Genomic DNA, 22,948 nt, shown 5'->3' with positions numbered 1-22,948 from the left:
TGTTGGCTGTATTGACCGTTTTCTGAAAAGAAAGATGATACTTAGTTCTGAACTTTTGCGTCATTTCATGGTGTTATAAACCATGAATAATTCAGAACATCCATAACACCAGCTGAAGCTAACATGAACTTTACACGTATGTATATTTCCAAAGGTATGTGAATGGTTTGTCAAAGCTAGTGATGGCAACAATTTAGTACTCTACCTACGGGATCTCAGAACAGAATTCCTGTTTGACTGGCTGGATATTGGGGAAGGTTTTGACCCTGATGACTTGACCACGAGAGAACATCGGATGTCTGGCTACTTCCGTCCTTGGGAATTCTGGGAATCGTCCACGGATGAAGTCTGGATACGTTTCACCACTGATTTCTCCATTACCTGGCCAGGCTTTATGATAGAAATAGTTGAAAATGTCAGAGGTAAATAAACATAATGTTGCCTGCTTTCTCAACTTCCGTTCATACCTCTGTATGGATCGGTGAGAGTCTGATATGCTATTGTGGTTGCGGCAGACCAGTAAATAATGACTGGGGCTTTTTTGCCTCAGACAAAGAAATAATGACCAAAGTTGTTCCTCATCTTTGTGTTCACATCATGTACAATATCTTTGTGCCAATGATTTATGTATATAACATGACACATTGTAAGAAAACAATTTTCTTGTTTTTGCAGGATACAGCATCCTGCTTGCAGGTGTCTCTTGTATAAAAACTCTGATTGTTATTTGTTTTGAAATTAACATGTTGATAGGAAAACTTATACCTAGTCAAGAATTTCTGGTTTGATATTTGAAATGTGAGAATCAACAATCTTTATCATGATGAAATTAACATGTTGATAGGAAAACTTATACCTAGTCAAGAATTTCTGGTTTGATATTTGAAATGTGAGAATCAACAATCTTTCTCATGATTTCAGATCCTGTGCCTACGGAGAAGCCCCTGCCCACAGTGCCCCCCGAGGTAACACCAGAATGCGGTGGAAACATTACTCTAACACAGGATGAATCCAGGGATGTCATGTCACCAAATTATCCAGAAGACTATGATAATGATCAGGAGTGCCTTTGGCTGATTCAAACCATACCTACCCACAGAATAGAAATCACATTTGAAGACTTTGAAACAGAGCGCTGCCATGACTGGTTGGACATTGGTCATGGGCTGGACAATAATGACTTGACCACTTCTGAACTGCATCTTTCTGGAAGCCTCAGTCCAGATACATTTGAGTCCATCACAAATGAAGCTTGGATGCTTTTCACATCGGATTACTCCATCACCGAGAAAGGTTTCCATGTGGTCGTCAAGGACATTGGGCCACCAGGTGAGTGAATACTCTGAAGAACAAAACATTTTTAAAACAAAAGTAGTAAACATATACTGCCAAGCAATGTGATATGCATTATAGTACATAGTTTGCTGTGTAAAAAATTTTCTGGTCTCATGTCATAGATGTCAACAAAATAAGTCTCTTTTATTAACTTTTACCTCTTCAACCATAAATTTGTAATACACATTCATATGATACATACTCTGTAAGTTCAAACAAGGATAGGCATTTGAGTGCAGCATTGTATATTAGCTTGTCCAAAGTCTACCGTACTGCTTTTATGAAGAGATGTGTAAGTATAGACGTAGACATTCAACATGTTTGTACTGACCTGTAATGACATAATCATTTCTATGTTGCAAACATTCATAGCATTCCAGTTTGCAAGTTTGTGCATTTTCTCTATGCTGAAGTACGGCTAGCAATAAGAGTTTGATAAGATAATGCAGATAGTAGATACTATTTCTTTGTATGCATGAGAATGTTCAATTGATTAACATTTCCCATTTTTTCCTTCCTCCAATTATCTACATGTTTATACATGTACATGTGTTGCGATCTTCAACAATATTTGTATGTTATTTTACTATTTTATCATCTGTTTACAGCTTGTGGAGGAGCATTGGTCATCAGTGAACCCTATGGATCTGTCACAATCAGATCGCCCAACTATCCATCCAATTACCCTGACAATGAAATATGCAAATGGACTGTCACTGGTCCACCAGATCAGTACATACTAATGAAGATTAATGACTTTGAAACAGAACAGAATTTTGATTGGCTAGAGATTGGAGAAGGTGCCAATGAGGTTGACTTCTCGACCACTCTCTATAGGCTGTCTGGGTCAAGGGTCACTGGATCCTATGCTACTGTACACAATGGACTTTGGGTACTCTTCACCAGTGATAACTCCATCACAGCCAGAGGTTTTGATGTCACTTTTGTGGCAGGTAGGACCTTCTATCTTATTTCAGTTGAAAGTGTATCTGTTGAGAAGTATGTGTTGATTCAAACTTGGGCATTTGCTTTGGTGTTCAGTGTGATATATAACCTTGTTCTGGGTTACTTTGAGTGTATTATACATATGGTTACTTTCATTGAGCACACATTTTGATTAATTTTGATGGATGGACAAAGACAGACTGGTGCATGTTTTTAGTAGACATATGCATTGAAATCTGTCACCCTTCTTTATATAATGTCTGACTTCATACATACATGTAGTCAGCCAAAGATTTGCTTGTCGTAATGCGCAATGCAGTCTGCAAAAAGGGCCCCTTTAGCTGTTTGCTCATTGCAAAGATGATTCAATCAGTAAAAATAGTGAAGCAAATGAACCAATGAAGATGGCAAGAATAGACTCCTTCTACATTGAGGTGAATTACTGTCCCAGGATTTGATAATGGCATGTTCTATGATATTTTGCAGTTGATCCTTGTGGTGATACATACACCACAGCACCTGGAAGCATCTCATCGCCATTGCATCCGGATGATCCCTATCCTCACAGTAGCAGCTGTATCTGGATAATAGATCTGATGGATGTAGCAGAGGTTGAAGTGACGTACCGCATTAGGATGTCCTTTTCTGAATTTGACCTAGAGGAGACCTATGATAAGCTGTTGATTGGTGATGGAATTGACCCAGCACAGGGAGCTTCTGTTGTAAGTCCAACTGTCAAAGCCAAGTTCATAGTGTATCTTAGTTAAAATTGTGCAGTATGTTATTATGTTATTTGTTTCAACTACTACAGTGCATGTTTTCACAGCATTTACATATACATGTATGCTAACCTGAGGGTAGCAATATGGTAAATACCCTAATATTATTATACTATTGAAAGCATAGCATTATGCTTTCATGACTCTTGCCTGTACTTTTATGCCTTTATTAGAATTATACCAGTGATATCAAATGTCAATTTCTGTTCCTGCCAAACAAACCTGTAAAGCAAACATCTTTGTAATATTTTCACAATCACAACTTTGGTGAACACAGCTAGCATCTTCTCAATAGCGTGACTGGACCTATATCCTGAAACATACAGGTGATAGTACCAAATATAAAGATGCAAGCTTTGCAGTTTTATGTCAGGTGTTTTGATAAGCTATCTTTGATGTGTTTTTCTCTTTGAAATTTGTTTTCGGTAACAGGAACTGTCAGGATCAACATTGCCTAAAGATGTCATCACTGCTGGTACAAAGGCCTGGTTGTGGTTTACATCAGACAACTCCATTCATGGTGCTGGGTTCCATCTTACATACTCAGTCTTCAATGAGAGTAAGTTATTTATTTTCAAAATGGTCTGATGGTGACTTTTGAGTTGTGTATGTGGTTAGTGATTGATGGATTTGTGCTCAGATGACCTTTAATAAACCCAACCTGTATACAATTTGCTTTTAGATGTCAACACTGAACACATACTGTATACATATACCTGTACATATACCATGTATGAAACTCATATTGTGTTGACATGTGTATGCTGCTATGTTGACATCACAGCTCATCTTTTTAAATCATACATGTATATACTTCTCTGGCCATAGGCCTGACTGCATTCTATGTTAATCTTTTAAAACTTCAAGTGGCAAAGGAGAACCATATTATCAGTTCAGTGATTTGATGTTCATAGTTGACAGCAGAGTTAAGACACAGAGAAAGGAGTAAATTCTACAAACTGAGTAAGGACAGTCTTTAATTCAGTGTTTTGATACATGCACTTACATTTGTTAATGTTTCTTTACAGCTGTGCCTGATCCCAAACCTTGCGGTGGTACATACAGTGTGAAACCAGGCCACACTCTAGTGATAGAGTCCCCAAACTATCCTCAAGATTACTCCAACAATGAACGCTGTTTGTGGAATGTGACCACAGAGTCTGGACTCCCCATGGTGGTTGCCTTTCTAGACTTCCAAACTGAAGAGGGTTTTGATTGGGTTGACATTGGCAACGGTCCTGACTACCACAACATCAGTACTCGTGTCCGGCATGAGTCCGGTACCACTCTTCCGGGGCCATTCTATTCACAGGATGATGAAATTTGGATCACGTTCTACACAGATTATACAATTGTCATGCGTGGGTTTGTGATCACAGTTGCAGAGAGAAATGATAGTAAGTCTGTGATGTCAATCAATAATTTGTAATGTCTTCCCCTGACAATATTGGTTCACAAGGTGTGATAAGGCAAATTATCATATACCTAGATTCACTTACCCGTGTAAACCTATGGGAAAAAGCGCTCTTACAGGTGGGCAATAATTTGCCGTATCACGCTGAGGCACACTTTGCCTAATAAGGTAGTGTGCACGCATTTGCGAACTATTTTGTTGTCGTTGCTACGCTCGTTGCTATCCAAGTACATTTCATTCGAAAGCACAGCGCGAGATTCGAACTTGTCTCTCGGCGCTTCGCTCGTAGTTTTGAAGCAAATTGTAGACTGTTCGAATCTTATTCTGATAGAAATTGGTTTACAACAAGTGCTTGATAGTTTCCTCTCAATGTTTTGCTAAGAAAGTGTATTTTAACAAGCAGGATCATATACTCATCTGTGCTCAATCTGTAGTGACATTAGCGTTCATATAGAACAAGCTCGTGACGCGTTCCACAACAGAACAAATGATAACATCGCACATATTAATCCGCAAAGTTGCGTGGCTCATGTTTTTTTTAATTTACGCCCACACCTTTCACAAAGTTTTATTGATAAATACTGAAACATATCACAACCGTTCAATAAGGTATATGATAAAAACTTTACGGCCCAGATACGGGTTTTGTGGACCTCGGTCGTACGGCGTACGGGCCCTCGCACGCTCGGGCCCTTCCGGCATGCAACCTCGGTCTGCAAAACCCGTATCAGGGCCGTAAAGATAAAAGCACAAGATACATGTACATGTTGTGTGCACCACTGGTGATGAAACTAGCTCTCATAACTTAGCAAACTTGTGAAAAATATCAATGATTTAGAGTTGTCAGACAACTTGTGTCAAAGTGATAAGATCAAGTATGGTCAATATTTTTTGGTTGTTAATACTTTACTAAGCTGCATACCAAACTGCCATATTAATCAGAGATGAATGTGTTGGTCATTAGTGATAACACATGAGGCGATTAATCTCTAATCTATCATGATGATCTTTTCAGTGACATATTGATATGAGACAAACATTGCCGTACAAAAGAAGAGTTTCTGTAGTGTTAAGTAATAAAACAGTAAAAACTTTATTTTGTTGTTTGCTGAAAATATATGTGTGTACGTGGACAATTACCGTAAATAACTTAGCAATATCAACATTGCATATGGCTTAGACGTAGTGTAACTCTTCAGCTGCTGTATGCAGAGTGTCGTCTTGTAATGTAGCATTTTGACGATTCTTTCCAGCTGATCCAAGTGAACCAAAACCACCTCCAACTGCAACAGCATCACCAGCAGACTGTGGAAGCCACGAGGACATTGCAGAAGATGAGACAGTGGACATCTATTCTCCAAACTATCCAGACAACTACAATGACAATGATTACTGTGAATGGACCATCACTTCTACTTCTGGCAAGAGAATTAGAGTGACATACCTGGACTTTGAAACTGAACCAAGGTGAGCTGAGGTGGTGACTTTCAAAGAGTTGAGAAATTCAAGAGGAAAAATCTGATATTGTAATTTTTCTGCCAAATTGACACTAAATGTCAACTTTTCTGTGTGTGAGAAGGTCTTCCCTACTGATGCATACCAACTTTTACCTTTTTGGTCAAGCAGAGTTTAAGATAAGTCATAGTGGCCCAATGATCTAATAGAAAAGAATTGAATGTCCATTCCCAGTTTTGATCATCCTGGAGAATCGTGTCACAAATGTTTTCTTTCTGTTTCCCCTGTAATTCTATCACAAAAAAAAGATTCTAAAACATCCATTGAAGAAAAGGAGCTTGCAAGGAAACTTCACATTTTGATAAACTTAACAAAAGTAGCAGACTTTGAATAGTCCTGTCAATATGCAAATTTGAGAGGTGAAACATGAACATTTTGAGGTTACTTGTGTTTTAGACTTGACTACCTGGAGATTGGAAGAGGACATGAGATTGCTGACATCACAACACTGCTACGGCACCACCATGGCAGTCTTTTACCAGACCCATTCACCACAGATACCGATAGAATCTGGCTGAAATTTGTCAGTGACCACTCTGTGACATACAAAGGATTTCATGTTCGGTTGAAAGACAATGGTAAGCATCTCTTATAGTGCAACTCATGCATAGATGTGTGATGATATCTAAACAGGAAATTCCTTTCTCTGTGAATAATATGTTCATTATTGCAAATGATGACCAACTGTATGGGAGGATTTTCATTTCAAATTAGTGTAGCGTTTCTGTTAAAAGACAATCAAAGAAAGGAATCAGTTTTACGTTAGTTTTCCAGATGTTTTTGTATGTTGATAAAAGATCCCTCAATGATCATGGTACTCGAACAAGCAAAATGGTAAAGTTACAGTAGACTTCATAGGTTAATTAGGTTTATGAAATTCAATCCGAATCTTATATGGGTGTTTACATTCAATCAAAGACATAAAATTATGTTGAATGTGAACGATTTTACCATTTAATGGTCAGTATTGGATGGCATTTTAGAGTAAACAGGTTGGAAAGTAGACTCCTATAGCATCTATTGAATGACCACTATGGTATGCTGATGAGTTATAACTTACTTATAGTACATAACATCTCAATCAATTTGTTGTTTTACTGCCTTATTGTGTTTTAGACTGCATCAACAATCTCATAATTCCTGATGGAGGCAGCGTGACTGTCGACTCACCTAACTATGGTTCAGCAAACTATGATGACAATTACTTCTGTGAGTGGATTATCCAGGCACAGCAAGGACAGGCAATCCGTATCGAGGTGGTTGATTTCAAGACAGGTAAAAGAAAGCGCTTTCTTGCATTCATCATGTCTGTGCATTAACCATGAGTTTCTCATTTTTTTCTAGTATGACAATTTTTTTTGCTGCCACCAATGAAAATAATTAAAGAAAGAAATGGAAAGATATTTGCTTTGAAAAAATTATAAACTCTATATGCCATATACATTTAAAATTTTAACATAACATATTGTATCATTGTTTTTCATATGTATTGTATTGTATTGTATTGTATTGTATTGTATTATTATATATTTTATTGTAGTTTACTGTAGAATGTATACTTAGATATAGCCATTCAGAAATTTAAGCTGTATATAGATTATATAATATTCCCACATTTCTTATTTCTTGACCTGAATTAACAGAAACTCTTTCATCATCATAAGTCAATTGGCTTGTTACAAAATATCTAGAGACCAACAATTGCTTCTGTCAGTGTTTTCCCTGCTACTACATTAGGGGAGAAGTCTTTAACAGATACTCATACATTTCACTAATCATTGATATCAATTCAAATGTAAATATGCTGTAAGTAAGTAACAAACCAGGTGGATAAATGACTGATGTTTGCATATTTTGACATTGACAGAGGCACTACATGATTGGGTTGATATTGGTTCTGGATTGGAGTCCACTGATCCTTCCACTCGCTTTGTCCACGTCTCTGGCAATGTACCTCCAGCTATGCACTTGACAAGCAATTCATCACTCTGGGTGACCTTCCAGTCGGATGCTACTATCAATTACGAGGGTTTCAGGCTGGTCTTCTATGATGGTGAGTATTACCAGAGATTTTTCAACAACCTTTAGGCTAAACCTTGCAAGACATTCCCCTGTTCATTTTTAGCTCACATTTGGTGTACCAATGTGAGGTTATCGTATAAGCTGAATCAGTTCATTTGCATCTGATTTGCATGTCTGTATGTCTGTATATTTGTGGGTATGTGCGGATGTATGTCCGTCACACACAAAGGCTCCCATACCGCCAAAGCTACCATCTCAGTATTTGGTGTACAGGTAGATGCAGGGGTTGAGATGTGAATTTGTTCAAATGAACATATCAGTGTCAAAAATGTGCAAATGAGGTAAGAAAAAGTGAAATCCTGCAAATGTGCAGGAGGCATGGCAGTGAGAAACAGGCAAACTCCACTGATCTTGACTCATTTCCTGTCATTGTTTATGAACTGTTACATATTAACAGACCAGCTGAAACCATAGACAGTAGATGGGGGAAGACCGTTTATACTAAACTATGAGGGGCTTGTTTCTGCTATGCATGTTGCTAAAGTTGACCTCTAGTACCTAAAGTTAGACCTTAATTACTTTTGTCATTCTTGTTTTTCTGGTTTAAATATTTCTTGTTGTTTTTCTGGTTGTACTGTGCAGAAATCATTGCCATAACATCAACGTAGAATTTTCCTCCACTGAACAGATAGAAACAACATTTATTGTTGATAATTGGTAACCCATACTGGTATATACCAATTCTGATCAAATTTGAGCGACACCGTATAATTGCGGTATTTTTGATAATTGGTTTAATGTACATGTAAATATTTGCCCTTCTGTGACCGACAGAAATCATGTATAGGATTATTATATACTTAGATATTTTGAATGTTGAATGTTTCTTCAGGGTATACTAACTATATTTTGGCATTTATATTGAGAGGTTAACATGTGCAGCAATGTCAATTCATAAGATTGTTTGTAATGTAGCATTTTCAAAATTATATTCCGTAAGTTAATTATCTTTTCCGTCAGGTCCATCATGTCAGTACCGTATGTGTAGTTGTTGGAATATAATATTTCAAAATATGAAGAAAATTTAGGATCACAAAATAGTTCATCAGGTGCTATGTAAAGTTTCTATGCTGTGTCATGTTGTGGTATAATTTTACAATGTTTTCTTCAATTTCTTCTTCAATGCAGATGGATGTGTGACTGAAACTTACACTAACACTTCTGGTGAGATCCTCTCCCCGCTGCATCCTGAAAATTATCCCAACAATGCTGACTGTGTGTCCCTGTTGTCCATGCCAGATGAACGAGGTGTCAAGCTAACTTTTAATCACTTCCGTCTGGAGACTGGACATGACTTCCTGTTCATTGGAATAGGCAATGACCCAAACTCCACACCAACTCATGTAAGTTGAAACTTATGTCGTGAATGTTTATTACAGTTTAGTGTTTTTGCTTGTACCTGTACTGTTAATCTTCGTTTGTAAGTAGAAAAAAAGTTACACTGTAATGTTATTGGTAGATGATTTATCAACTTCACTTGTACAAATATGCAGCACAATACTGACTGCCTTAGATTATAGAATCGATATTCCTATTTGTGGACTCACATTCAAATTCTGAAAAACATTTTCCAAAGATAGATGTGCTTGCAAAAGTTGTTTAAATGTTGTATTTCCATTAAAATCATGTAATATGGAGATATGAACTATGAACTACACAGGCTGCAGGGAGAGATATACTATAAGCCAATGTCAACTTCATAATTTCAGATCTACACTGGAACTGAACCACGTGATGACCTCATCTTTTATGAGAGTGAGATTTGGCTGAGATTCCGCAGTGACAGGACTGGTGTTGATACTGGCTTTAACATCACCTACACAGCCATTTGTAAGTTGTTTTTGCAACAGGGAACAGTGCTTTCAGGACTAAAGCAATTCATTTTCGGTTTCTGTCATGCACCTAAAATGCCTCACATGTTTGTAATTAGTATATGTTGTTGAAGAAGTCAAAATGGTGTAGAATTATTCAGTTAAAGAGTGCAAAATATTCTTTTGAAACTATTTACACTTGGTGTTGAAATCCGCATATATTCTAAGTATTATAGTGTTAATTGAAACTCAGATTGACACTTAACATGTACCATTGTGAGCCTATCTACTCATACCACTGTTCCAGGTCTTATCTCACAATTGAAAAAAAGACCGGACTTATCAGGAGCAATTTTAAATTACGTGTCACAAAATAAGTCTTATTTTGTCTGTGAAATTTGTTTTCAGGTCCACAGGGTTATGAATATCACATTGTTGAAGGTGAAGAGAGGTGTTACAAGTTTGTAGCTGATCCAAAACCTTGGTATGGAGGAAGGGAAGATTGTTTGGCAACCCTCCATGGAGAGTTAGTCATCATTGACAGTCAAGAAGAGCTGGAATTTGTCAGTGGAAAGATGAACAGTGTGGAATACTGGATAGGTATGGGTGTTGATAGCAATAATAAAACATAATCAAGATAAATAATTTTGAGGAGCTAGCTTGTATCAATTACATATCATGAAGATATATGGCAACAAAATGATGCCACGGAATGATTTATGACTGCTACTCAAGATATATTTTATGTTTATACCCATTGTATATCAAATGAATGGATGGCTGGTATCGCAACTATATAGCTACAGAAATGTTATCACGTTACTTAGACTGTGTACAACTTTGATATTTATCAAATCTTACAGTGGCAATGTTAGTTTGGTTTAGCCATTCCTTCTCACTTTATGATTTATCTGCTATGTTGGAAAGCAAATCTTCATGTCAACGTGTAGGCATGTCAGTTGTTGTCTTTAGTGGAGCTCTAATGTCTTTGATGGACATACAGTGAACACTATAGACAAATAAAAGAGTTTGTCTTGAATTTCAAATTTTTCTTAAGGTTACACTGATTTGTCAGTGGAGGGAAGATGGCGTTGGCTTAACTGTCGAGACTCTTCAGAGTGGGATCTTGGCAACTGGGCTCCGGGACAGCCCACCAATGGTACTGATGAAGATTGTGCCATCACTAATTCCAACAATAAGTGGGAAGATAGAGATTGTAACAACCCTCTACCATATGTATGTAAAATATACTTTAAAGGTAAGTTTTCACAGATTTTTGAGCATTGCCAAAAAAATCTTTTTATTTAGGTAGCAGCTTCCTCTGCATGTAATGTAACGTGCTTTATGCTTGTCAAGGTTTGAATTAAAGCTGTAATGGTTAACAGAGATCAAAATCAATTAGTGTAAAGCCACCCTGGTTTTCTTATTTAAAGTTCCATATATAAAAAGGACTGTATAAACGAAAAAAATAATAAGTCCAAAACAATATGCCAATTAACAGTTATGCTGTAGACAATTATGTTTTACAGATGTTTCTGGCAGTCAAATTATGTCATACATGTATGCATGTTTTTGAGCTCGATGTTAAATATTTTTGTAACTTATTTTAGGAATACAAAAAAGTATGTGCTACTGTGCATGAAATCACTGTGTAATATTGCTTCACTCTTTCTAAAGATTGCTTTCCTTTTTGAAATAATCTATCATGCCATTTGGTTTGCTCTGATATTGCAGACTTTGACTGGGAAGACATCAATGTACAGGCAGTCTATGCAGAGGCCCTCTCACCCTATGATGTCCATGTCACCTGGAATGTGTCAGAATACAACTGTGATGTGATTGGCTACCGAGTCAGATACAGGCGATATGATTGGCTAGGAGGTTACTTCTATGAGTATGTTGCTGGTGGTGACAGTGATGAAATCACTCTGACAAACTTGGAAAGTTCCACTAGATATGTTGTGTATGTGGCTGGTGTCACATCAAGACAGAGGTTAAGTTATGTGGGACCGGCTTATGCACAGACCCATGAAGGTAAGACTTGTATGCAGAATTTTCAGTTGTAATGTTAATAGTGTAGGATACTTATGGATCTTTTTTGTGGTGTATGAAAGAGTTCAAGTACTGGATCACATTATTGAACCTTAGTAGTAATGATAGCCAAATACAGATTTGATAATAATTTTGTAAGTTATTGGTCTATCAACAGTTTTGTATTGAGCATTTTTTAATTTCTGTTTGACAGTTGTCAAGCCTCCAGAGCCTCCAGTAGAGCCAGACAAACCATGTGGTGGAAACTATTCAACTAAAGATGGAAATATGGTCCAAATAACATCTCCTAATTATCCCGACAGATATGACCACAACTCAGTAAGTTTTCTAGGAACATGTGAAAACATCATTTATAGTCTTTGGGGTCTTTTTTGTAGTTTTATTGTTGAAGACGTTCTATTTCATTGCTGTATTGCTGTTAACAGTGGCTGCTTCTGATTGATCACTTCAAAAGTTTCTCAGTCAACAGGTATAAGACTGAGTAAAGAATGATTGTTATACATAGCTTTTTGTACTAAATGAATAGCTGTGGTAATTTGTTAGCTGACACATGTCTCTATTTGAAAAGCAAAATGGAACAAAATTGATGAGTGCAAATGAACTTGGGAAACACAATCAAAATATGTACTTATACATGCATCATGAACTCAGAAACAGAAGCTTGCTTATCTAATGTAAGAACTGACCTGTACAATGCCTGTGTAGGTTATTTGCTGAGAACACAGGCAGTTCAAACCTATGAAGATTGTAACTTTAAATCATATCTTTTTTGCAGTACTGTGAATGGTATGTGGAGGGATCCACAGAAGGCAAGGTACTGATTGTACACATCCGTGATTTTGTCACTGAACGATGGTTTGATGTGGTTGACATTGGAGAAGGAAGTGACAACAGTGACAGAGACTCAGTAGTACACAGTGTCTCGGGTTTTATCGCACCATTTGAATACTGGACATCATCTACACATCAAATATGGCTGACATTTACAACTGATAGTAGCTTCAGATACAGAGGATTTCTTCTGGAAATTGAAGAAGTTGATGAAGGTAAGTTATGGCTCCTTTATGCTTTCTTTTTGTGCAAGGAACAATACTACCATTAATGTTGTTGACACGCATTTTTTGTGTTACATTTATATTGATGTCGATGGCAACAAGATCTGTCCCAAAATCAAGTAAAAAAATTTTTAATATGGATGTGCTGGTTCTGCAAGAACTCAACTTTAAAAAAATAAAAAAATAAGCTTCAGGAATGACAGCTTGTTATTTATCAATTATGATTAAAATTACACTAAAATCATTGCAAGTCTGATTGATTCTGGCATATTTTGTACAAGGGAGAAATACCTGCATATTATTTCATATAAACCTCTATAGTTGTTAATGGTATGGTCACCACGAGGAGAAGCATTTGAAATTTTGAAAAGTTGCAGAGGAGTTTGTCATACAAAATGGTTTTAAAATACCTGTAAGGGATTTCTCTGTCTCATTTCTCACTCTTTCTGTACTTCATTCATTACCAGATGCAACCGTACCCACACCAAAGCCACAGCCGACAGATGACCCACCAGCAGTTGTAGAATGTGGCAGTAACCACACAATTCCTGCAAATGGCTATCTGAATCTGACATCACCCAACTATCCTGACAACTATGACAATGATATGAACTGTGTGTGGTACTATCAGACAGAAACTGGTAACAGAATTGATGTGACTTTCATCTTCTTTGACACTGAGTACTGCCATGATTATTTTGAAGTTGGAAATGGAGCTAATCATATGGAGTTATCAACTTCTATAGTGAGAGTGTCTGGTGACTACTCTAGTGAACCACCCAACTCAGTAACTTCCATTGGTGATAGAGTGTGGGTAACATTCACATCAGATTATTCTGGCACTAGACAAGGTTTCTATGTTATGTTGTCTGAAATTACAGAAGGTAAGTACTTTTTCTATCTTTTGTTTTTAGTTTTTATAAAGTGGTTTATATAACAGTATTTTGTTATCTTTTTGAATTATAAAGTTATTTATTTCACATTTCAGAAAAGTCAAGTGGTTTTATTTTATAATTTGCAATGTAAGTAAATCTTATGTAAATTCTGACTTTCTGTTGAATGTCATTATTTTCAGAACCAGATTGCGGTGAATCCCTTACCCTGCCTGCATCAGTTGGATCCTCTGTTGCCATCACATCACCCAACTACCCAGACAACTACGACGACAATGAACACTGTCTTTGGAATATTGACATCGATGATGATGAAGGAACACCAAATTTGCATATTTACATCCATGTGACTGAGTTGGATACAGAGATGAACTTTGATTGGCTAGAAGTTGGCGCTGGTTCAAATGAGTTGGATTTCTCATCCACATTGTACCGTTTCTCTGGAAATCAACAAGGAGAGTCTTACTTCACTGACAAAACAGAATTATGGTCCCTGTGGACCAGTGATCTCTCCATCACTGGTAAAGGATTCAATGTCACATACTTCACAGGTAAGAAACTGTCTCTTCATAGATGTTGGTTGATTTTTACACATACATGTATCATATCTACAGGTTACAACATCTGAATGTGTGTCAGGCAATAATCATGAACATTTGTCCATAGTGAAAACAGGTATTGCTGCTTAGGAATTACCTCTTAAACTGCTCTGTCCAGTATTTCTTTTGTGATTTTCTAAAGCTCTGTCTACGTTAGCCATCTTGCAGTCATTGTTCATTTTCATTGGAGGTGTTATATTTATCACAACTGGAAGTTGTGATATAGAGGTGGTTTCAACCGGTGTTTTATGTCGTCCATTTCCGTAAACGACAAAAAGTCAAAAACTGCTGAACAGACTGCGTTGATATTTGGTACCAATACATAGACTGGTTCCAAGGTTCCAATTCCGAAAAATTGAGCCAAACGGAGCGGAGGTTATATAGTTTTGGGAAATTTCTAACCCCCTTTTAACTAATTGATTTTAGGGGTCTTTCATATATGTAGTTTTGGAATGTACACCAATCCTGCATTGTGGACTGTTTTATGAGTTGTGGAACAGAAATGAGGTTTTGATGAATGTTAGAAATATGCAGGATGGCTGATTCAAAGTATAAGAGATTTCTATGCTCTTTTGGGTATCAAAAGCAATAAAAAAAACCATATTTCATAGTTTAGATTCTCACTTTTGAGATGACCCTAAGCATTTGTTATGTAAACATCCTTGAGTCAATATACAGACTTTGACATTCCTGAGATTAAGTATCCATGACCTCACATGTTACAGTCTTTCACTACCATGGTATGGCCCAAACCCATTGTTATCAATGGTGAGTGTGGACCTGTCTACAGGAAATTGGGGTGAACAGGTTAGACAATGCCATGACAAGTTGCAAGGTAGCACCAGCATAGAGTCCTACGCATGTCCATGTGTTCTCACAGGAAATTACAGGGAAAAAATTATTTGAGAAGTTGCTCTCCTTTAATTAGAAGTATATTACAATTTAAACCTGTCATGGATGGATTGCTCTCAAATGATCTGAAACACAGTTATTGCCCATTAGCAACAAATCTATAGCAAGATTTATGTAAAGTTCATGAACTTACACAAGGTATTAGACAAAAGATGACCATGACTTTGCTACTTTTCAACATTTATTTCATTCAGATTTCCTCAGCTTAGTGTATAAATTTTGTAATCTTAATTACTGTCAACTTAGCTTTACTAACTTATTCTAACCTCATTATTCTTACACTACTGTTATACCTTATAACCACAAAATTTCAAGAGTGCACATATGATTGTCACTTAACAAACAATTTACAAATATGTCTTCTGCTGTTTTCTCCATATACATATACATGTCCCTTTTCTCATAAAATGGGCTTAAAATCGCAATGTGAAAAATAGTCTTTCAGCTGTATGTTGCTCATTGACTTCGTGGTCTGTCTAATTAGTCTCCACGGACACCGTCCGGGGGACTTATAGGTTTGGTCATGTCCGTGTGTGCGTGCCTGCGTCCGTGTGTGCATCCGTCCGTCTGTTCACGCAGATATCTCAGACATGCCCTGGTCAATTTCTTTCAAACTTTGCACAAGGATAGTACCCTACCCCATACAGATGCACGTCGATTTGGCCATGTTAGAGGACTTTTTAGTTTACACCACCATAGACTACCATGTATAAGTCAGCTGTCTATAGAATCCCATGTATATAAGGCCAAGTAAAATAAAAATTTAGTTTGTCATCATATTCATATTGCAAAAAGGATTCAGTGACACAGTTTTTAGTCCCCATGGATGAAGTCCAGGGCCTTATAGATTGGGTCATGTCCCTCCGTTCACGCAGATATATAAAATATTTTGACAAAATCTCCCGTGACCTCGGTGACCTTTGACCTCAAATATACATATTGTCCATAACTCAGTAACCACAAGTGCTACACCCTTCATATATGGTATGATGGGACACCTTATGACGCCACATATTATACCTCATTAATTATGTGCATATCTAATTTTGAGCGAGCCAATAGAGCTAGGTCTGATTTTTGGTATATAGGGATGACTTAGCAATTCAATTTTTTTGACAAAATGTCACATGACCTCAGTGACATTTGACCTGAAATATACATATTGTCCATACAAGTCCATACAGTAACCACAAGTGCTACACCCTTCATATATGGTATGATGGGACACCGCATGACGCCACATATTGTACCTCATTAATTATGAGTAGTTTCACAATGTGCCAGTTGTGATCAAGTGCCATTGGCGCTATTTTTAGACTTATAATGAGTGCATTACAGTAATACAGAGCCATGTATGCCGTTATGCCGCTGCATATCATGTATGTAGACTTGAATTGGATTTTATGATCTCCTTAAGCCTCATCTAATATTTATTTATCATACAGCTGATCCCTGTGGTGGACATTTGACTGCACCCAATGACATCAGATCTCCATTGTATCCAATGAACTATCCACATGGAAGCCACTGTTCATGGATGATCCATGTCAATTCCGGCAGCTTCATTGAAATCACATTCCGAGATTTCCATCTTGAAGATGGTTATGATTATCTCTACATCTATGAAGGAAGCAGTGAAGATGCCTCCACTGTTGTGGTAAGAACACATTGTTTAGCTTTTGTTCAGCATGAGGCATAAGAGTTTCCAGAAGTCAATGTAATTTAATTCTGCCTTGAAATTCTATTTCTCTCCCTGTACAAAACATTATATTTCTTCCATTAGATCGCTGCAGATAACTGTAAACACCAAAAACTGACTCACATTCTGCCATCTGATCTACGGTAGCTAAAAATAGTTTTCTAAGTTTTCATATTTGATCTTGCCTTACTTAAAGTTTGATGTTTTTCGGCAGGAATTGACAGGAGAGGATCTGCCCAAGACCACTATCATCAACTCAGACACTGCATTATTGGTATTTACTGCTGATACAACAATCAGTGGCAGTGGATTTGATCTCTCATTCAAAGAATACACTGAAGGTAAAGATATTTGGTATCTTGAATCTGTATGGAAGCGTATTGTTGCCATTATGTCAACTTTGTTGTGTCTAGTACAGGTCCTGGAGCATGAGAAATGAAATCTATGTGTGCCATCGTGCAAAGGTGTCTTTTACAAAAACTTACACTAATTTTTGCATCAGTGTTTTGTTTCTAACTCATATGAATTGTATTTGCAGATATCCTGCCTGCTAAGCCCTGTGGTGGCAACCTTGAAGCCAAGCATGACTCCATCCTGGTAATCCAGTCACCCAATTATCCATCCAACTATTATGACAGTGATCACTGTCGATGGAACATCACTTCGCCTGAAAACACCAGAATGACAGTGACTTTCCGAGACTTTATGACAGAAGATGGCTATGATTGGGTTGATGTTGGAGATGGACTGGATGATAGTGACATAGCAACCAGGATCCTGCATCACTCTGGAGACAAACTGCCTTCATTACTGGTTTCCATGGATACAGAGTTGTGGATAAGTTTCATTACGGATGAGGACATCAATTATAGAGGTTTCCTATTGCAGATCGAAGTTGTCAATATTAGTAAGTTTTCACTGCTATTTCAAGAGTAATTAGGCTAGTTTGATCATAAACTTCACCTCAGCAATAAAAAAAGGAAAAAAGTGTAATCTTGATTTGTGAGAAAAATTTAGTGTAATGTTTGTTTACAATTGCAAGGATTCAACCAGGAGTTCAACTAGATGGCTGTCTTTTTGGTCAAGGGAACTTTGTTAAAAATGAATAGATGTATTTCAAGGGCACACGTGCACCAACTTTTCACATTTGGGTTTAATTCATAATTTATATCAACTCTGTAAACTCTTATTGAATTTTTGAGTTTTGTGGTGCCATCTGTAGGTAAAATACTGGTATACATACCAGGTACCGGTATGCTTTAATTTGAATAATTACCAAGAATGTTTTTTGTTCTACAGCTGACACATCAGAGCCCAAGCCCACTGTACCACCTACTCCAACACCAGTAACACCACCAGTCTGTGGTGAGCATATCATTGTACCAGCTGATGGAGAATTGAGTGTGACATCACCAAACTATCCTTCAGACTATGATAACAATCTCCACTGTGAATGGACAGTGAATACCACAACACCTGGTAGAAGAATCAGGGTGATCTTCTATGACTTTTATACAGAACACAGGTAAGGATTGGAAAAGTGTTTTTTTTATCAATGATAAATACAAATTAAAAGTTTTTGTTTTGTCCCCAAATTACTGATATAGTATATACTTGATTGTTAATATGCTCTAGAAGACAACACTTTCCGAATATTTCTATGTATAAATAGTTAAGTGAAACATTCTCAGGCCAAAATATATAATCTTGGTCAAGGATGCCATTACAGATTGAATGATTTGATTGACAGGTTTGATTACCTAGAACTTGGTGATGGCCTGGACTCTACACTGCGTAGATCACGAGTCAGAAGAGAGTCTGGATCCAGATTACCAAGACCACACACCACACTGACTGATAAGATGTGGTTAGTCTTCATCACTGATGAGTCTGTGACTTATCCAGGGTTTAGACTGACTCTGCAAGAAGAACAAGGTAATGTTACAATTACCTCAAATGGGTGTGACAGTGTGTGCTTATGGAGCTAAATGAAGCAGGTCTTGAGTTTAAATCAGGCTAACACAACCAATTGACTGTCAGTAAGAGAACCCAAATGTAGCAGGTCTTAAGGTAGAATGCGCCTCGGGACAGATATTCGGACTCTCAAACATTAACAATTCTTTTCTGATTTACCACTTGTGGGGGTTCATTTTAAAGCTCTTGGTATAAGAAAACTTTTCACCGGCTTAGTTTTTTGAAATTCGAAAATTTTATTGTTCTCCATAGTGTGAACACAGGGATGGCGGCCATTTTGAATTTGAAATATCAGTAAATCATTGGTTATTTGTTTCTCTGGTACCCGAATTTGCACAGTGATCCCCGATTTTTATTCTTGATTTTGAAAGAGAATGGTTGAAAGATTCCTTGATGAAATTTTAAGCAAAAGTTTAAGTCTTTTACTTTTGAGGTGCATACTGCCTTAAATGGAATTTTAATGAGTGAAAATAGGCAAGAAAGCCAATTTTAAATTTAATGCCACGCAGTGAAAACAAGCAAATACAGCAGGTGTGACAGGCAAATATAGCCTGTATTATATTGAATGTTATTGAGTAGAATAATACAAGTGTCAGATTTTATTTGATTGAGTGAAAGTAAGTTACAGCAAAACTTTTCATTACATTTGAAGAAATATTTCAATAGTATACTGGTCATGGAGGAATCATGTTATTCATTACAATTTTTACTATTTACATGATGCTGAAATTGTCTCCTTAGGAGCTAGGATTGTAACTCTGTTTTGTTATTTTGCTCCCTTACAGACTGCCTGAATGAAAATGTTCGTATTCCACTTGGTGGCATGGCTACAATACAATCACCATATTATCCCAATCTTTATGATCACAACACATTCTGTGAGTGGAAGATTACAGCAGAAACTGGACAAAACATACATGCAGTTGTCATTGACTTTGACACAGGTATGTTCTTTTAATGCAACCAGCCTTACTGATATCAACCTCACAATATTAAAAAATTGTATAGGGATGCATTGTACACTGTGTATTGACAAACAGAAATACATAAAAATATCAAATTTTGCTATTGTCTTGTGCTTATAATTATTTGGTTGGATTAAGCTATTTGACAGCTCGACAATCAAAGCGAACCACATACATACCGTCAGAGTAAACTTGACAAAATCGTCTTGTTTCAGCTCAAAAACACATTTGCTTTCAGCTTATACCGGTATGTCAATTGAAACCCTCCGCATCCAGCAGGAAGGGTTGAAAACATGCGGATGACATTCTGTGTGTAGGTACACCACAGCAACGCTTCAGAAAATGAAGAAAGGTTCTAAGAGAGTCAACTGTTGTTACATGGAGGATATGCCCACTCTGTACTTTGTTCAGCAATCGTTGTTGATTGCACTTCATTTGCAGTTGGAAATGATGCAACAAATCATATTGTCAGGCATTGAAAAGATATTTTCAAGTTTTGCAGTAGAGGACCATCATAGGTACTCTAAAAAATGCCTCATATTTATATTAAATTAAGTCCTTACATCTTTGTCTCTGTACAGAACCATACTATGACTTTGTGGATGTTGGATCTGGTGATAACCCTCTTGAGCTGACAACCAGAATGTTGCATGCGTCGGGCTCCCATGATGCAACTACTTTCTACACTGGTACTGATCAGATCTGGATGACATTCAGAACTGATAATACCATTGTCAGGAATGGATTTCAGATTGATCTCTATGATGGTAAGGCAGTGTCCTGTTTTCTCATACCTACATGCAGGATTGCATGAATTTTCAACACGTATAGTTGGTTGTTCCCCAATTATGCATAGAATTAGAAATCTTCAAAGCACTATTCACGAAAGTAGAATACATTCTCAAAGACTTTTTAATAATTGACAAACTATCAGCAAGTTATGAATACTTGAAATCCAAAAATTACAAAATTTCAAATTGCACAGTGTTTTGTCAGTCAATAGCAGTATATGATGTAAGTGTATTTTGTCAACTATTAATCACACAAGGTCATTTTCCTTATCAAATATCAAACACCTAGTGATGTCAAAATATCCTAAGGTCATTTGCACTGCATCTCTTCTATGATAGAGCCACTGAATTATATTTTATCATTTGTTCTCAGATGGCTGCCAAAGAGTTGATTTTGACTCTTACCCTGGAGTCATTAAATCACCAAACCATCCCAGTGACTATCCCAACCATGCTGACTGTGTCTGGACCATTAGCCTGGGGGAAAACCAGAGAATCAAGATAACGTTCAATGACTTCAACCTTGAAACAGACTATGACAAACTGCTCATTGGAGAGGGAACTGATCCAACCTCAGACCAATACGTGGTATGATTTTATTTCAATAGTCCCATGGATGCGAGAAAATGTCTATACATTCAGTTCCAAAGTTATGACTTATTCCTCAACCACTTACAACAAAATCATGGATTTTATATTTGATTGCTTGACGTCATTGATTCATATCTAAGTTTGTTTATTTTCTATGATGGTATGCAGCAGCATATTGCAATAGAGTATCACGGACCATAAAGTTTGCCCCAGATTGTGATTATGGATTAAAAATAAAAAGAGAGAGTTATTGATTTGATAATGTTGAATATTGTTTCAGGAGTTGACCGGTCCAGATCTTCCAGACCCCATTGTCAGTAGTGGTAATGAGATGTGGTTACGTTTCAAGACAGATTGGAGTATTGTCAAAAGTGGATTCAATCTGACGTTTGACTTTGAGTGTGAGTACAACATCCACCAATGAAAGCTGTGAATGGTTTTGTGTAGATACATTATAATGTCAGTATTTTAGCTGTGTGCTATCTCTGTACCATTTTGGTTTTCATTTACACACATCACTGGAGATGTTTATTAATTTTTTGGCTCAAGTGTAATTGAGATTATTGTTTTGAAACACATGCTGTTTTGAGCAAAGACCCAAGCTAAAAAAGACAAGTTGTACACAGTGAATTCAATGATATATGTCCATTTCATGCCAACATATATTGAAACTCTGTTGCCATACATGTACCGGTATACCAATACAATGATGCTGTTGTATTTTAACAGTCATTCATTGATGAGTATGCACAACTTTGTAAACTTTTGGGATTATAAATGTGTGTTGATGGTATATATGTGTATATATGTATACAATACAGTGATACAGTATTTTACTTGTCTTTCACTTGTGAGTATGCACAGCTTAGGAAACTTTTGGGATTAGTACATGTCTATTGCTAGCATAAATGTCTGTATATCTGTATCTATTTCTGCCCACCTATAAAGACGTGTTTTTCTTTGTATCTTTGCTGTGTGGATCAATTTAGTTCCAAAGTGATCAATGTGTCAAGTTTCCCATATCACTTCACATCACCTCCTGTCATCAGATGTTCAACTCAAACTCTTTCTATGCTGCATTTTAGGTCTAGAAGGCTATGAAAAACACTGGGTTGGAAATCAAGAGAGATGTTACAAGTTTGTCAGTGATCCCAAACCCTGGGATGAAGGCAGGGAAGATTGTTTGGCAACTGAGAATGGTGATCTTGTCATCATCAATGATCAAGTGGAACTGGACTACGTCAGTAGAGAAATGAACACCAACAAGTATTGGATAGGTAAGCTTTGTCTTCACTGCATGGGTTACAGCAAGAGTTATACAGAGTTATCTTATACAGAAACTCACTGTCAACTTTCAGAAGATGTTTGAGCAATAAACCACACCCAACGATGTTGATACCATGAGATTTTGACCCGTTCATGACATATGTGCACAAGCATAATATTAAAATGAAATCTGGGTGTAAAACGTCAAAAAGAGAAATTACTCAAGCAGAGAGCTCATGCCAGTTTCAGCCATGCTATATTGCAAATATA

At 37.0% G+C, this 22,948-nt stretch overlaps 1 protein-coding gene across 1 annotated transcript in view; it reads left to right on the top strand.

Annotated features, from left to right (window-relative positions):
* Positions 1–22,948, top strand: part of LOC139139540 (cubilin-like) — a 42,039-nt gene that overhangs the window by 425 nt on the left and 18,666 nt on the right. The window contains exons 2-30 of the mRNA XM_070708453.1: positions 155–422; positions 922–1,329; positions 1,944–2,288; positions 2,767–3,002; positions 3,492–3,618; positions 4,088–4,456; positions 5,727–5,940; positions 6,385–6,566; positions 7,105–7,263; positions 7,856–8,041; positions 9,199–9,413; positions 9,780–9,900; positions 10,290–10,481; positions 10,939–11,139; positions 11,616–11,915; positions 12,127–12,251; positions 12,709–12,979; positions 13,456–13,872; positions 14,064–14,432; positions 16,838–17,049; positions 17,306–17,432; positions 17,630–17,998; positions 18,391–18,616; positions 18,842–19,026; positions 19,851–20,009; positions 20,612–20,797; positions 21,195–21,409; positions 21,693–21,813; positions 22,498–22,689. Of these exons, the coding sequence (XP_070564554.1) occupies positions 155–422; positions 922–1,329; positions 1,944–2,288; positions 2,767–3,002; positions 3,492–3,618; positions 4,088–4,456; positions 5,727–5,940; positions 6,385–6,566; positions 7,105–7,263; positions 7,856–8,041; positions 9,199–9,413; positions 9,780–9,900; positions 10,290–10,481; positions 10,939–11,139; positions 11,616–11,915; positions 12,127–12,251; positions 12,709–12,979; positions 13,456–13,872; positions 14,064–14,432; positions 16,838–17,049; positions 17,306–17,432; positions 17,630–17,998; positions 18,391–18,616; positions 18,842–19,026; positions 19,851–20,009; positions 20,612–20,797; positions 21,195–21,409; positions 21,693–21,813; positions 22,498–22,689 (6,697 nt within the window). The remainder of the gene's footprint in view (positions 1–154; positions 423–921; positions 1,330–1,943; positions 2,289–2,766; positions 3,003–3,491; positions 3,619–4,087; positions 4,457–5,726; positions 5,941–6,384; positions 6,567–7,104; positions 7,264–7,855; positions 8,042–9,198; positions 9,414–9,779; positions 9,901–10,289; positions 10,482–10,938; positions 11,140–11,615; positions 11,916–12,126; positions 12,252–12,708; positions 12,980–13,455; positions 13,873–14,063; positions 14,433–16,837; positions 17,050–17,305; positions 17,433–17,629; positions 17,999–18,390; positions 18,617–18,841; positions 19,027–19,850; positions 20,010–20,611; positions 20,798–21,194; positions 21,410–21,692; positions 21,814–22,497; positions 22,690–22,948) is intronic.

The sequence above is a fragment of the Ptychodera flava genome, chromosome 8 (assembly GCF_041260155.1).
Source record: "Ptychodera flava strain L36383 chromosome 8, AS_Pfla_20210202, whole genome shotgun sequence".
Taxonomy (NCBI): Eukaryota; Metazoa; Hemichordata; class Enteropneusta; family Ptychoderidae; genus Ptychodera; species Ptychodera flava.
This window is presented reverse-complemented; position numbering and strand designations above follow the sequence as displayed.